The sequence below is a fragment of the Brachyistius frenatus genome, unplaced genomic scaffold (genome assembly GCF_029030835.1).
Source record: "Brachyistius frenatus isolate BFR_SWC_R1_liver_20210118 unplaced genomic scaffold, ASM2903083v1 Contig_262, whole genome shotgun sequence".
Lineage (NCBI taxonomy): Eukaryota > Metazoa > Chordata > Actinopteri > Embiotocidae > Brachyistius > Brachyistius frenatus.
In genome coordinates, this window is record NW_027210861.1 from 360,001 (window position 1) to 374,588 (window position 14,588).

Sequence of the window (14,588 nt, forward strand, 5' to 3'; positions counted from 1 at the left end):
ATGGACTCCATGATGTTCTTCCAGCCCTCCCTCAGGATGTTGCCATGGCGATGGGCGAGGTCAAACACCGTCTTGGCCGCCGTCTGTGCCTTACCGTTGCTGCCAAACACCGTCGGAAGGTTTTCCACAGACTGCAGGGGGACAGGACACACCGACTCACACTGTGACACAATATACACAACTCCACCAACACAACTTGTGCTGTTTAAGTTAAAGTAATGAATGTTGTTGACCCAGATCAGTTCTTTACTTATTTACATTAATTCTTGGACAAATAATCTGTATGGTTGCTGGATTGAATTTGAGTTATTAGAACCTGCAGCCCATCCTGTCTAGAAATATCTCCCACATTAAAGAGTCTCTACGGACATTAGCTTTTCTCTACTGCAGCTCAAAACATGTTGCATCAGCAATTCGGCATTTTCAATAAAAAGCCATGAAACACTGATTGTTAAATACAAAATACACTTTATGAATTTCAGATTAATTCATCAGTGCAAAATAAAATAAAGCATTAAACAGTTTTTTTTCTCCATTTTTTCCACTACTGTCGTCTTTATATCTTTACCTTATCTTATAGAGCATATTATTATCATGATCAGATCATTGTAAACATGAAGAAAAGTAAATCAATGAATTGTCCTGAACTGATGGGGCAGTGAACAGTGTTTCCTGAAGTGTCTTGAACATTTCCCGGTAGAAGCGACAGGATGCTGCGGACTGTTTTCTACCTCGCTGCTCAGAGTGGTGAACTTGCAGAGCGAGATGATCAGATTGTCGAAAACATCACTGAAGCCGTAGTGAGCTGCAATCATCGCACATTTCCTACGGAGACACAAACAAACAGGACGATAAAGAAACAGGAAACAGGACGTGCTGCGGTGCCGAGGACTTCAGGTCTGAAGGTGCGGTCCGCTACCTGAAGCCTGTGATGGCCTTCTGGATGATGTTGTCATCGAGGCTCTTGTCGAAGACGTAGGACAGGGCAGCGATGGTGGGACCCCACGTCATGGTGAACAGGTCGTGGTCGTAGCTGCCGGGCGGCAGGCGGAGGAAAACACCTTCGGGCGTGGCGCCGCGGTGCAGCAACACACTCCACACATAGTTCTCCTTCACCAGACCCGTCTGCTCGTCCGGCATCACGATCTCCTCGTTCCTACGGAGCAACGAACATCTCAGCTGGGACATCGGCTCACTCACGTCAGACCAGACGCCATTTACAGTTTCAAATCTTCATTTAAAGAACCAAAGTTCTCTTCTGAGTTCACGTACAAATGGAGGAAATACAAGACATCAGAACCTCGACCCCATTTAACCTCGCAAATACAAAGGTTTGGAATTTTATCCATAAATCGGATAAATAAATTCACTCCATCTGATCATTTGATCATCTGCTGTTCAATCTGAACCCGAGTTCACAGCGACCTTGAACTCTGACGTCAGTGGGACGGACGTGAGTTCACAGTGAAAATCGAATCCTTGGGTCTAACACAACATTTTTTCTGTATCTAAAAAAATTCCCTGAATGCTCTCTTAATGGGACCAATGTGAGGTCACGGTGACGTTTAACTTTGACTCCTGAATCTAATTGTTCATCCCTGTGATCCCCGAAACTTAAAATAATTCCCTGGAGGGTGGTATGAGAAGAACGATGAGTCTGAGCAGACATGTGATGCTGCTAATTGTCAGTAGAGACCAGATGATTCATGGATTCAAATTGTAACAATCCATTAATAATAATTGTTTTAATTTAGGAGTTCCACTTTCTCTAAAATGAACATTTGCTGTTTTCTGTTTTAAAAAAATTACAAAAATGATACTCTTTGGATATTAAAGTATTAACTGTACAAATGAAGCAATCTAAAAGGTTACTTTGGACTTGAGATATTGTTTTTGATAATATTTTCTAATGCTGACATTTTACAGGCAGAACAAAGATTGCTGAGTGGAGTAATGAGTATTCTTGAGAGCTTGTTATATTTCAGATCTCTGCTCTGAGTGTTGTGCATTGTGTGACGGCAGCTTACTTGATGGCGTTGTAGATGTCCTCCAACATGTCCTGGTCAAAGTCCTTGTTTCCATTGACTCCCTTCAGATTTTTCTTGAATTGCTTTTGAAGGAAACAACGAACGTGACGGTTAGCAGAGCGATAATCATTCATCAGTGCTTCCTCTCTCCACCATCAACTCATCAGTCAGCGCATCTCAACAGGAGCTTAGCTGCGACACTCGAGCCTCCGGCATCCAGCGCTTTGTTAACCGAGCATCAAACCAACAATTAAAAGAGCCTCGGGTGGAAACACTCTCGTTATGTGTCACTTAATATGTTTGGTTGCATCGTTAGGATGAGCGGGATTAGAGCCAAGAAGCTCCTGTAAATAAACGTGACCACCCAGCGATGACGGACAGCCTCAAGGCTGCGTTATACATGGGGAGCTGAGGAGGTTGGTGTTCATGGCAGGTAGGCAGAGGAACCAGCAGTGGAACCAGCAGTGGAACCAGCAGTGGAACCAGCAGAGGAACCAGCAGTGGAACCAGCAGAGGAACCAGCAGTGGAACCAGCAGAGGAACCAGCAGAAGAACCAGCAGAGGAACCAGCAGAGGAACCAGCAGAAGAACCAGCAGAGGAACCAGCAGAGGAACCAGTAGAGGAACCAGCAGAAGAACCAGCAGAGGAACCAGCAGAGGAACCAGTAGAGGAACCAGGGAGCTCCCGGGTCTCACCAGGGTCATGTAGGGGGTCACTATCCGAACACATGCTGGACACCCCACCGTTACCTTCCTCAAACACTGCTAGAGAACGGGATCTGACTCACGGCAGCGCTGGACATAGTTTTCAGAAATAAGCCCGGTGCCGACGGGCGGCGGCGAATGCTCCACATTACAAGCTGCTCAGAGGGTGAGGTGCGAGGCGCCACTTTTATTGGCGCTCTCCAAACTATTGTGTGGAAACCTCTAAAGGCCTCTTCACCCTAATCACAGCTGACCTCCGGGACAAGAGGGACGATCTAAACATACAGCAGCAGCTGGAGGACGAGGACAGACCGCACTCAAGGAAGGACCGACCCACAGACAGAGCAAGTGGTGGCTATTGTTTGACAGAGACCCCCCCTCCCCGACACACTGCTCACAGACTCTGTTTAGTCTTCAGCCGCTGTCAATCAAAGAGAGGAAAAATAGAGACAGGCAGATGCCCCCCCCCCCCCCACCCCCCTCCAGCCCGTTCAGGATGAGTTCACCTCTCCGACGGACCACCACTGGCTACAGCTTCTGGCCGCAGGCTTTCTGAGCCACCGAGCTGCCCCGGTGGAAATGTTAGCTGAGTCGGAGGAATGTCACACCGACAGACGGTGGATCGTCCCAGTGGGAGGAAATAAACAGATATAGAGATACAGAGAAGCTTTCTACCCGATTCACAACCAGGCAGAAAACTAATATATTAAATATAAACACAAAGTTTACAGGTTAATTGAGGTTTTTATACTGATGGAGCTTTGACTGAAACAAAAGGTGCTGCTTAACAGAACTACGTCACAATAGTGAACATGACTCTAACCGAGCCTCTTCTTTAAACTACAGGTACTCGTAGTTTAACTATTTCTACGTAGTATATAACTTAAGATGTAAACTTGGTAAGCAGTCTCTGAACATATCAATACTTTCATAGTGTAAACCATAAGTCTTTTTTTTTTTTTTCAACAGGCTGATTATTTGTGTGTGTGTGTGTGTGTGTGTGTGTGTGTGTGTGTGTGTGTGTGTGTGTGTGTGTGTGTGTGTGTGTGTGTGTGTGTCTGTGTGTGTGTGTGTGTGTGTGTGTGTGTGTGTGTGTGTGTGTGTGTGTGTGTGTGTGTGTGTGTGTGTGTGTGTGTGTGTGTGTGTGTGTGTGTGTGTGTGTGTGTGTGTGTGTGTGTGTGTGTGTGTGTGTGTGTGTGTGTGTGTGTGTGTGTGTGTGTGTGTCAGACGTACCTCCACAGTCATGGGGATGTTCTGCTTGCGGACGTTGTGGTTGTGCTGGTCGGTGTTCAGCATGATGACAGCGTAGGCCAGGGCGAAGCCAGCATCGTTGGTCATGAACGGAGAGCCGTTCACTTTCTGCAAACACACAAACACCGTCGCCATTACACAACAGCAGCTGCACACACCCTGCTGACATCACACGCACCTGTAGAGGGGAAGTCATTCATAGACGCACTTCCTCCTGTCAATCATCTGCTGTTTCTGTATTGTGTATACTTCTGTTTGATCAGAGACGAGTCACACGACTAATACAGATTGAGAATAGTGTCACAAAGCATCTGAGATGAAAGGAGGAAACACTTTGAACTTATCAGAGCAGCTCAACAACAAACATCCAGATGTGTTCACACAACGTTAGCGGAGGACTTTCAGTTAAGTTTCCATGAACACGTTCACATCCTGAAATGATGCCGTTAAGACAGACGAACCAACACCAGGTCGAAGGGTGGAGCTTCGTCTTAGAGATATAGTGGAGATATAGTGGTTTCATGAATTATAGTTTTATTAGTAGTATCATATTATTATGAGTATCATCTCCTTTTCCTTTAAAAACCAGATACACTTGCACGTTGGCAGATTTCTATAATTCAAAACAATTTTTACTGAATATATAATGCACCAAATGAGACTTTAAGTCGTCTCAGGGTCCTTCCAGCAGTGGTGGATAATGGTGGATTTGCAAAGTAGCAGGACAGCCTGGTTCTCTGCAGAGGAAATGAATCTGTTCGTGTACAGCTAAAGAGGAATAATAAACACAGTAAACTAATGAACTAACTTCATCTACAACAGGACTCTATTCCCGTTCCTCCTCTAACGAGCCTTCAGCTCAGCCGACCTCATCTCTGGATGAAGCTACATGGGAATGAGGACCTGTGGAGACATGTTCCTGAAGCTGAGGAGATGTTCCTTACATGCCAGTTGTCTGTGAAGGTTTCCAGGAGTCTCTGGATGACGGGAGCCTCTCCAGGTAGTCTGAAGGCCTCCAGGTAGAGACGCAGGGCCTCGTCGATACGAAGACCCTGGAAGCCAAATGTGCTGCAAGAAAGGTTCAGATTAGACCAGAGCTCAGATCCACGAACTCAAACCTCCACTGGACCACATGGTAAAATAAACCTTGATGATGTTCCTACTTCACAAAGCTGTCCAGGAGCTCCATGTTCTTCCGGTCGCTGATGTACTCGCCGATCATCTTCTTCTCCAGTCGGGGGTTTTCTCTGAGCCACTGGGCCACCTGGTTGTTGTCCATGGGGTTGGTGAGGAGGCCCTTCTCCTGCAGGAGCTGGATCCCCTTCTTGGGCTTCAGGTTGAACTGCTCTGTGCCTGTGATGAGCAGCTACACACACACAGCAGATCTAAGAACCGGCAGCAGCGATGTTCACCACATCTGGATCAATCAGCTCCACCACATCTGGATCAATCAACTCCACCACATCTGGATCAATCAACTCCACCACATCTGGATCAATCAGTTCCACCACATCTGGATCAATCAACTCCACCACATCTGGATCAATCAGTTCCACCACATCTGGATCAATCAACTCCACTTACCTTCTTCTTAGTTCTGATGTCCATCAGCTCCTGTGAGTCCGGTAGACCTGAGGAGAAGCGCTGAGGCTTTTTGGGAGTTTGTTTCTCAGCTAAGAGAAGAAAGAAGTTTATATCAGCTTCAACTCAGTTTCCATCCACAGATTAAAGTGTGTTTACATGCAGGTTTTACCAGCGTCGGCGTCTCCTTGATCCTGTCGGCCCAGCTTCATCTTCTCGGCCATCAGATGTCCGCTGGTTGGTGGACAGACCGGAGGCTCAGCTGGAGGACTCAGCCCGTTGGTACCGCCCAGTCTGATGAGCTCTGAACACACAGGGAACATTTTACACCTAAACACTGACTGGACCTTTGAGCTGTTCAATATCTGTATAACACAGTATTCTAATCATTTTAATGGTCACTATGACGACAAGATGGATCATCAGTTTTATAAAAAAAAATACATTCTATATTTAACTTTCGAACAGAGCCGTGGCCATCAAGTAAAGCTGGCTGTGTGTAGATGTGTAGTTGCGTGTAGGTCTGTGTAGTTGCGTGTAGGTGCATGTATGTGCGTGTAGGTGCGTGTAGTTGCGTGTAGGTGCGTGTAGTTGCGTGTAGGTGCGTGTAGTTGCGTGTAGGTGCGTGTAGTTGCGTACCAGCGGTGGAGTCGGGTCCGTTCTTGCCAGAACCTTCTCCCTCCGCCAGCAGCGCCTCCTTCTGGTCCTGTTGGGCGGTGCTGGTGAGCACCTTGGCCTGGCAGTGGGCCTCGGTGCTGTCAATAACGGTGAGCAGCGCCTCCAGTGACAGCAGGTGGGTGGTGTACAGCTGACCCGACACCGGGAAGGCGTTCTACAACAAGATGGAGACGCGTTATTTTACATATTGGACTTTATTTGATCCATAAATACTAATCAGCTCATTGTTCAGTCCAACTGATCATCATCAAGTTGTTTCTCAGGTATCGCGTTCACTATAACAGGATGCACCTGAGGTCAGGTGACCTTTGACCTCAAAAACTTGGTTCAAAAACCAGGTGACCATCTGACAGCTGCCGGAAGTGTTGAACTTTTTAAACATAAATTGAAAACCCGCCTCTTCAGCTTTGCTCTTAATGACTTTTAGACACATTTAAATTATATTATATTTACTTTTAAATGTTTCTTTTCATCTATTTGCTTTTCTTGATTTATTTCCTCCACACTTTCATACTTTTTATCATCCGTTTAGTTTTACAAACTTTTAATTCCTCTTATCGATCCTATCTCATGTTTTATCCTACCATACTAAATACTAAAAACCTTGATCTTTTTCATGCATTGTCCTTATTTTCATACTGGTTTTAGTTTCTAGTTCATATTGAACTCTATTTTAACACTCTAATCATCATTTTAGCTTTTAATCTATCTTCTACATTTCATCCTGCGTGCGTCTCAAAGTGGTTTTTAAATTGTCTTATTTTCCTTTTCATTTGTTTTTAATTTGTTCTCTGTTTTATTATTGGCCTGTCAATCATCTGTAAAGCACTTTGAACGGCACCAAAATGTACTAAAAGGGCTGTATAAATACAGTTCCATTGATTAATTGATTGATTGATTGATTTGTGTCCAATTTGAAGAACTCCCCTCCAGTTTTTCTTGAGATATCGCATTGATGAGAATATGACGAGTGAATGAGATGGACATATGAGCCGGAGTTTGGTCACGGTGGTCGTGACCTTTGACCTCCAAAATCTAATCAGGATCATAGGAATCAACAGAAAAACAACAACAAAAACACCTTCAACCTGAAGATTGCTGAAGTATTTGCTAAATGAAAGAGTGAGCTTCTTATATTCAGTCTTGCGTACAACAAAGGTATGATGATGGTTTCCAGACTAAAAGTCACCGGCGTCCTCCTGAAGCTCGCCAGTGTTCGGTCCGTCTGATTGGCTCTCACCTTGGACAGCAGCTTGGTGAGGTCTTCGAACAGGTTGGAGCAGTAGAAGTCGCAGTCGTAGTTGATGAAGAGCTCGGTGACGAAGCTGGGGATCCTCCACAGCTGGACCAGAGCCTCCAGAGCCATCTCCTTCATCTCGTAGGGCATCTTCATGTTCTCCGAGGTGATGCAGTCCATCAGCTTCTTCAGGTACATCTGCCAGGTCAGCACACAGGTGGATGATTGTTACTATCACACATGAAGGCTTCAGATAAGCAACAGCTCTGATCAATGCAGATTGATTGATAGTTACCTCAAGCTGGAACTTCAGATGTTCTCTCATGTTTTCAAAAAGCAGGAAGCAGACTCGTATGGAGGAAGCGTAAAGATTCATCCGCTCCACACTCAGGAGCTGTGACAGATCACACATCATCACGAGACATCTTTAAATATCAACATGTCTCCAAATGACTTCTTTCCTTTCATTCAGGATGCAAGTTTAACGTTTCACCATCAGGTATTTTATATCAAACTTTGACTTGGAATAAAAGACTGAAAACAAAATGATCAACGGATAGAATATTAAAAAAATATATACTGTCAACCTTTTTCTGTTTATAGATTTACTAACAAACAAATAGATGGATCAATATAAATATGGAGTTTATTATTCCAGCATGTTATCAGTATAAAAGCTCATATTAAAGTAGATATCGTAGCTAAAACATAATTTCAGTGTTATTGTAAACAAATTGTGCAGAGTTGATGAATTTCAAAATAAAATGTATTCCATCACATCCCACCAGCAGACAGCTCAGTTACAAGCAGGAGGTCGTACCTGGAACAGGTGTCTGCACAGCTCGTCCTTCACCAGCACCAGGAGAGACGGGTAGTTGGCGATGTGTGCCGACTCCAGCGCCGCCGTCAGCAGCTGCAGGCCCATGTGCATCATGGCGTCAGTGTTGTGGCGGTCGTGGGGGTTGGTCAGGGAGATCAGGAAGCGGAAGAGCTCCCTGAGACACGGCAGGCCGTACGGGATGAGGGACGCTCCTGCAGACGGGAGGCCGGAGGAGGACAGAGGAGACAGGAGAGAGGAGAGAGGACAGCACTGATAATACTGAAATCTGAAAACATCCCCAGTTTATAAAGAAAGTCACACGGAGAGCGATTCCTGAAGTCATTAACTATCAGAAGCAGCTGTTTCCTTGCAGTCTGTGTTTCAGAACAACTATCATTTATTTGAACCTGCATGCTAACAAACCAACACAAGAAGAAGACGTGAGGTCAGACAGAAAACATCTGGAGAGAAATCTGAGGTTTGAACCCCTTCAGAGGTCCTACCGTCTCGTTGTGTGGACTGCGTGAAGCGGACCCCCCGAGGGTTGACGTAGTCCATGTCGTGGACAGAGGGACTGTCTGACTGCTGGAGGATGGAGTCTTTGTCCTCCAGAACCTCGGGGATGGACTCCACCGAGGCCGACGCAGCGGGTTCAACCTGCTTGCCCTCAGACTGAATGGACACACAACACAATCTCTCCATAGTAACGTAGATACACCGTTTATAACATGCAAACAGATCATTCATCCACTGAGAAGACTGTTAGCGGTGGAAGAGATGAGGAGGAAACATCCCCACCTGTCCATCTGGACCGGACTCGGGCCCCGGGAGGACGGCAGCAGTGCTCAGGGTGGTTCCAGATGAGCTGCACTGTTCCAGGTCGGACAGGTCTTCCCTGGAAGTGGCTTTGGAGCAGGTGTCCAGGCCACTGTCTGTGTTGGTTGGGCTGGAAATGGACGAGCCAGCGCTGTCTGAGGTCGGAAGGCTGGAGCCTTGTTCAATGAACGGGACACCACCTGAAGGAGGCAGATGTACGAGTCATTAAAGTCACACCACTGGTTGGTCAAATGTAAAACTACGATAAATCCAATCAGCAGCCAGCAGTGATGTCATCAACCATCAGTGATGTCATCAACCATCAATGATGTCATGGTTGGTTTGTGAACGTTATGAAGCCTCCAGTCGTGCAGACGGAGGAAGGTCCATGGCTGATTGTGAACATGTGGTCTTACCCGAGAGGTTGTTGTTGCTGAGGGTGCTGGGCTGGTTGGGGTCCATCTGACCGGAGGGACTGCGCACCATGTGGCGAGGCGGCCTCGGTGAGCGCCTCTGCTTCTTCCATTTGGACGACTCGCTCATTCCACCGGCTCGCATCTTCAGCTGGAGGGAACAGAGCGGAGGTCAGAGTTCAGGCCTCTCCTCGCCGCGCCGCTGCATCACTGCTGAGGCCGCGATCACAGAGGACGCTCTATCTCGCTTTTAATCTTTCTCTCCACAGCTCACATCGCTGTGAACATCGTTTGTAACAGACTGCAAACTTAATGCTGTCGTACAACAACTCTGAAGCTACTTTGTAAGCTGTTCCAGTTTTATTCTGGAGTACTACTGCACATGTTGTAAAACGTAGTTTAAAGCCGTCAGTGTCTCCAGAGGGAACTGTGTAAAAATCCTCAGGTGATGTTGGTGTAAACAGATGGTATATATCTAGTTCAGATGCTTCACCATGAAGCTGACTGTGCTTTAAAAACAAAGCAATGTTTAATGTGAAGTAAACTTTGAAATGAAGGACTATTTTATTTATTAAAGCTGAATACAGAAGAGTCCAACACGCTCCACATTGAACAAACTGTTTTGGCAGCATCTTGTGTAACATAACTAAAAGACACATTTCAACATAATAAAAAAAAGAATCCTGTTTGGTTACCAGGGAAACCCTGGTTCTCTGTAAAAAGTGGGAGGAATTTCATTTTGGTAAGATATTAAAAGAAGAAAACGTCCTATTTAATCGCAGCCGAAAAAACCCACAACTTTAGCTGTGAATTAACCAGCAGGAGCAAACAAACAAACATCAGGTTATGTACATGCATGCAGATGTTGCACACTGAGACGATGTGGGCTGCTGTTCCTTCAAAAGGTGTCTGCGGTCATTTATTCTCCTTTAAATCTGTTTTATTTGAAAACACAAAAGCTGCTCAAACATGCAATAATATGCCACAAGTGAGAGAGCGTGTGGATGTATGACACGTACAGGAGGCATGAACCAAAATAATTCAATAAGCAACTAAGACAGGAATAATACAAATGCGATGTGAGCATTTACAAGCACAGATATGTCATAGAGAGCGATGTGGTTTAAAATAAAGCACCTACATCAGTTTCTTTGTTCTTAAGTAACACATCTATTCATGTTTTCTTTAAATACAGCACATCATGTTTCTCCTCTCCACGTTTACAGACTAAAGAAGCGGGAGGTTAGTGAGGTCTCAGAGGACGGGGAGTTAAGGGAAGAGATGCTCCAACCTAAATACTGGACGTCATCTTCCTTACCTGCACACGCTTGTTTTTCCACAAGATATTGTAAGCCTCAGAAGAGAAGGGGAGCAGGCAGGTGCCCGTGATTAGTGATGGGTATCAGATCAGCAGTGGGACCAACACATAGCACACTGGAGCACATACAGCTGTTCATGACAGGACAGGACGGGACGGGGGGGGGGGGGTACAGGCTCCACCCACTACAGAAGGAGGAACCAGCAACTCAGCAGGAGGGCGAGTGGACGGCCAGATGGCTCATGCAGGAAAAACAACGACGCTGAAGGAACTGCAGCAGCTTCATATCGAGGTCTCACATAATGATGCATTTACAGCCACATGACAGCGTTCCAACATGGCGTCTCCTCCCTGCACGGTGGACAGGGCTGCAACAGGCCCAGTGAAAAGCTTAAAGGAAGTGCTGTTTAGGAGGGCAGATGTTAACTCCACCAACCAGCCGGCCCTTCATTAAGTCTCCTCTGGTGATCCCATCAACAACAGACTCAGGAGGCATCAGCTGATGGATGAAACCGAGTAGGTTGCACATAGAAACACGTTGACATGGAGGACAGCCGTTAGACGTCCGGCCTGTCGCGGTGCCACACTCCAAAATAAGGACCAGCGAAGTAAACCTGAGATTGAAGCTTCATTAGAAGTTCTTTTCACCAAATACATTTAGGTTTGACAAAAGAGAAGAATCGAAGATGAAGGACTTGCTGGTTGGTGAACTTTTCTCACCTCGTGCCTCTGAACGTTCCACCAACTCAGCGAGGCCTCGGTTTCTGCATCTTTTTGCTTCTATTTCCGTTAAAGGTTTCCTGTGTTTTCCAGCGGTTATGAGTTAACACAACTGAAATGTGTTGTGGTGGAATTACAGAACAACTGATTCACCTCTGCTTCAAAGTTAACGGCAGACTTCAGCGTGAGGAAAGCGGCGCCCTGGTGCTCCACCATGAGGCCGGGCTGACCTGCTGCTGTCACGTGTGAACTCTGACTACGCTGCTCTGCACACATTAGATCCAGTATACGAGTGTCCTGCATGCTGGAGGAAGCAGGCAGACAGGCAAAGATGGACAACTTCAACAGAAGGCTAAAAGTTCCACGAGGTTCAGCTGAACTGGAGGTGAAGGACCGAGGTGGGAGGAGCAGGGACACCGTGAGACGGGAGGTTCAGGTTCATCACAACTACCAGTCCTTGAACACACCGTTTCATCAGTGTTGTGTTTTGTGTTCAGTGATGCTATGACATCATAACTGCTCTACAGCCACAGACAGAAACCCAAAACCTGCACGATGACAAAACGGGAAAAATGGGAGAAAAAAAAGCACAAAAGCAGCAAAAGAGATCAAACATACATGAAACATGTTTGTCATGTTACCTTCTTCATGTTGGCACCCACGTTACTCTTGGATTCTTCCTTAAACTGGGGTATTCTGCAAAAACAAAAACAAAGATTTATTTCAGACAGTCTTTGGGAGAAGTTGATTAGAAAAGGTTGAGAGGATTCGTCTCTGAGAGGAAAAGCGCTTTCAGCCCGATGTACATTCCCAATAAAGAGGAATAAAATCAGTCCGTTTCAGTGTTTGCCCTGACATGACCTCTCTGGGTGTTGAAGGAGCAGCAGGACATTTCATAAATTAATCCATGTTATACATCAGAGTTTATAACATAACATGCGATCCAAACTACCACTATCAAAGTAGTGGGTTCTTTTTTAAAGCTTTTAATATTACACAATGATAATTTACATATTGTAGAGGAAGAGCTGCTTTAGAGACGCAACCTAGCTTTATCCAAAGATGGATCTGTTAGTCACATGATGAATACGCCTCCACCTATTAAAACAGTATGTGGATAAGCAGCGTCCAGCTGGGAGGTTTAAAGCGGAGCATGGAGGGGTCACCAGGAAAAACAAATGTATTATCCAGTGTTTATGCAGCTTTGCCCATACAAGGAAATTAAGGCTGCAAATATGAGTCATCTGCTGATTATTTGATCTATTGATCAGTTCATTATTTGCTCTATGAAAAATCTAAAATCTGTGAAAAAGCTTTTAAAGTTTGAGGTGAATAATCCTGTAACAATTAGTTGATTAATCAATTAATTGAAGACAGAAAATTAACCGCCAATTATTTGAAACATCCGTTAATCTTTGAGCCTTTTTTTTTTTTTTTTAATGAAAATGGTTCCAAATGATTCAAATGAACCTTTTTTTTAATGATCCAGAGGAACGTAGAGTCTGAAACCAGTGAACAAGTTAATATGATGGTGGGAACGTCAACCTGACTACAAATAAACCTTCTCAGTGTTTGATGAGCAACAGAGGTGGCTTTTCTTTTCTCAACGTCTCATAGTGTCCCGACCTGTAGACTCTAAAGCTCAAACACACACACACACACACACACACACACACACACACACACACACACACACACACACACACACACACACACACACACACACACACACACCCCATCTTGACATTAATAGAGTGTTGTCTTGTGAGCACGATTATTGGATGATCTGTGGGTCCAACAGATTAACATGATAATCTAAGACTCCTCCTGAAGAGATGAACAGAGCTGCTGCTCATTACTCTGTGAGGGGGAGGAGGGAGGAGGAGGAGGTGGGAGGGTGGGCAGACACACTCAAATGTCTATTATTCAGGGTGTGGGGACAAGTGGGGGGTTGAACATCAGCAAAAGGAGATGCAGAAAGTGTGTGTGTGTGTGTGTGTGTGTGTGTGTGTGTGTGTGTGTGTGTGTGTGTGTGTGTGTGTGTGTGTGTGTGTGTGTGTGTGTGTGTGTGTGAGAGAGAGAGAGAGAGAGAGAGAGAGAGAGAGAGAGAGAGAGAGAGAGAGAGAGGGATCAGCATGGAAATATGAAGTTTATGACTTCTAACGCTCCCACAGTCCAAAGTAAAGACAGAGGGAACGTAATCCAGCTGTTTGTGACCAATCCTGCGTCTAGTAGTCCTGGTGGACACACACACACACACACACACACACACACACACACACACACACACACACACACACACACACACACACACACACACACACACACACACACACACACCTTGAGAGAACAGGTTAATGACACCAGAGCTTGGTTCCAGCTGTGCTCCCTCACACTCTGTTTCTGGCCAAGCTAAAGATGGTTGTGTGTGTGTGTGTGTGTGTGTGTGTGTGTGTGTGTGTGTGTGTGTGTGTGTGTGTGTGTGTGTGTGTGTGTGTGTGCGTGCGTGCGTGCGTGCGTGCGTGCGTGCGTGCGTGCGTGTGTGTGTGTGATGCTCCTTGGTATTTATGGGGGTTGGAGCTTTGTGTTTAAGCAGAGATGAGCTTCATCTATATGCAGATCATACGGTGTACATCTCAATTGGCTCATTCCCTCGTCTGAGACTGAATGTGACTGGAAGTCTGATGCACCAGCACTCTGGGGTGTGTGTGTGTGTGTGTGTGTGTGTGTGTGTGTGTGTGTGTGTGTGTGTGTGTGTGTGTGTGTGTGTGTGTGTGTGTGTGTGTGTGTGTGTGTGTGTGTGTGTGTGTGTGTGTGTGTGTGTGTGTGTAGAGAGGGGAGAGAGGGGGGGGGGGGTTACAAATGCCAAAGGAAGAATCATGTTGTTCATGAGTTCATCAGCGGCCCACTGACCCCGCTCACGGTGCAGAATGAAATTCATGATGTTAGAGGAGGTAATGAGGCCGCGGAGACAGAAGTACTCCGAACACCTCCGATCGGTAACCCGGGGTGACGGAGGAGA

At 45.8% G+C, this 14,588-nt stretch overlaps 1 protein-coding gene across 4 annotated transcripts in view; it reads right to left on the bottom strand.

The window, feature by feature from the left end:
* Positions 1–14,588, bottom strand: part of gbf1 (golgi brefeldin A resistant guanine nucleotide exchange factor 1) — a 78,966-nt gene that overhangs the window by 14,525 nt on the left and 49,853 nt on the right. For 2 of the 4 annotated variants that reach the window (XM_069721363.1, XM_069721362.1), the window contains exons 8-25: positions 12,208–12,262; positions 10,847–10,882; positions 9,532–9,679; positions 9,098–9,315; positions 8,803–8,971; positions 8,300–8,511; positions 7,775–7,873; positions 7,483–7,677; positions 6,204–6,396; positions 5,737–5,868; positions 5,568–5,656; positions 5,147–5,349; positions 4,928–5,051; positions 3,966–4,091; positions 2,028–2,110; positions 920–1,156; positions 732–825; positions 1–131 (exon numbers count right to left, since the gene is read on the bottom strand). The exon at positions 1–131 is cut by the window's left edge and continues 46 nt beyond it. In XM_069721363.1, the coding sequence (XP_069577464.1) occupies positions 1–131; positions 732–825; positions 920–1,156; positions 2,028–2,110; positions 3,966–4,091; positions 4,928–5,051; positions 5,147–5,349; positions 5,568–5,656; positions 5,737–5,868; positions 6,204–6,396; positions 7,483–7,677; positions 7,775–7,873; positions 8,300–8,511; positions 8,803–8,971; positions 9,098–9,315; positions 9,532–9,679; positions 10,847–10,882; positions 12,208–12,262 (2,544 nt within the window). The remainder of the gene's footprint in view (positions 132–731; positions 826–919; positions 1,157–2,027; positions 2,111–3,965; positions 4,092–4,927; positions 5,052–5,146; positions 5,350–5,567; positions 5,657–5,736; positions 5,869–6,203; positions 6,397–7,482; positions 7,678–7,774; positions 7,874–8,299; positions 8,512–8,802; positions 8,972–9,097; positions 9,316–9,531; positions 9,680–10,846; positions 10,883–12,207; positions 12,263–14,588) is intronic. The other 2 variants (XM_069721365.1, XM_069721364.1) reach the window with 1 other exon arrangement.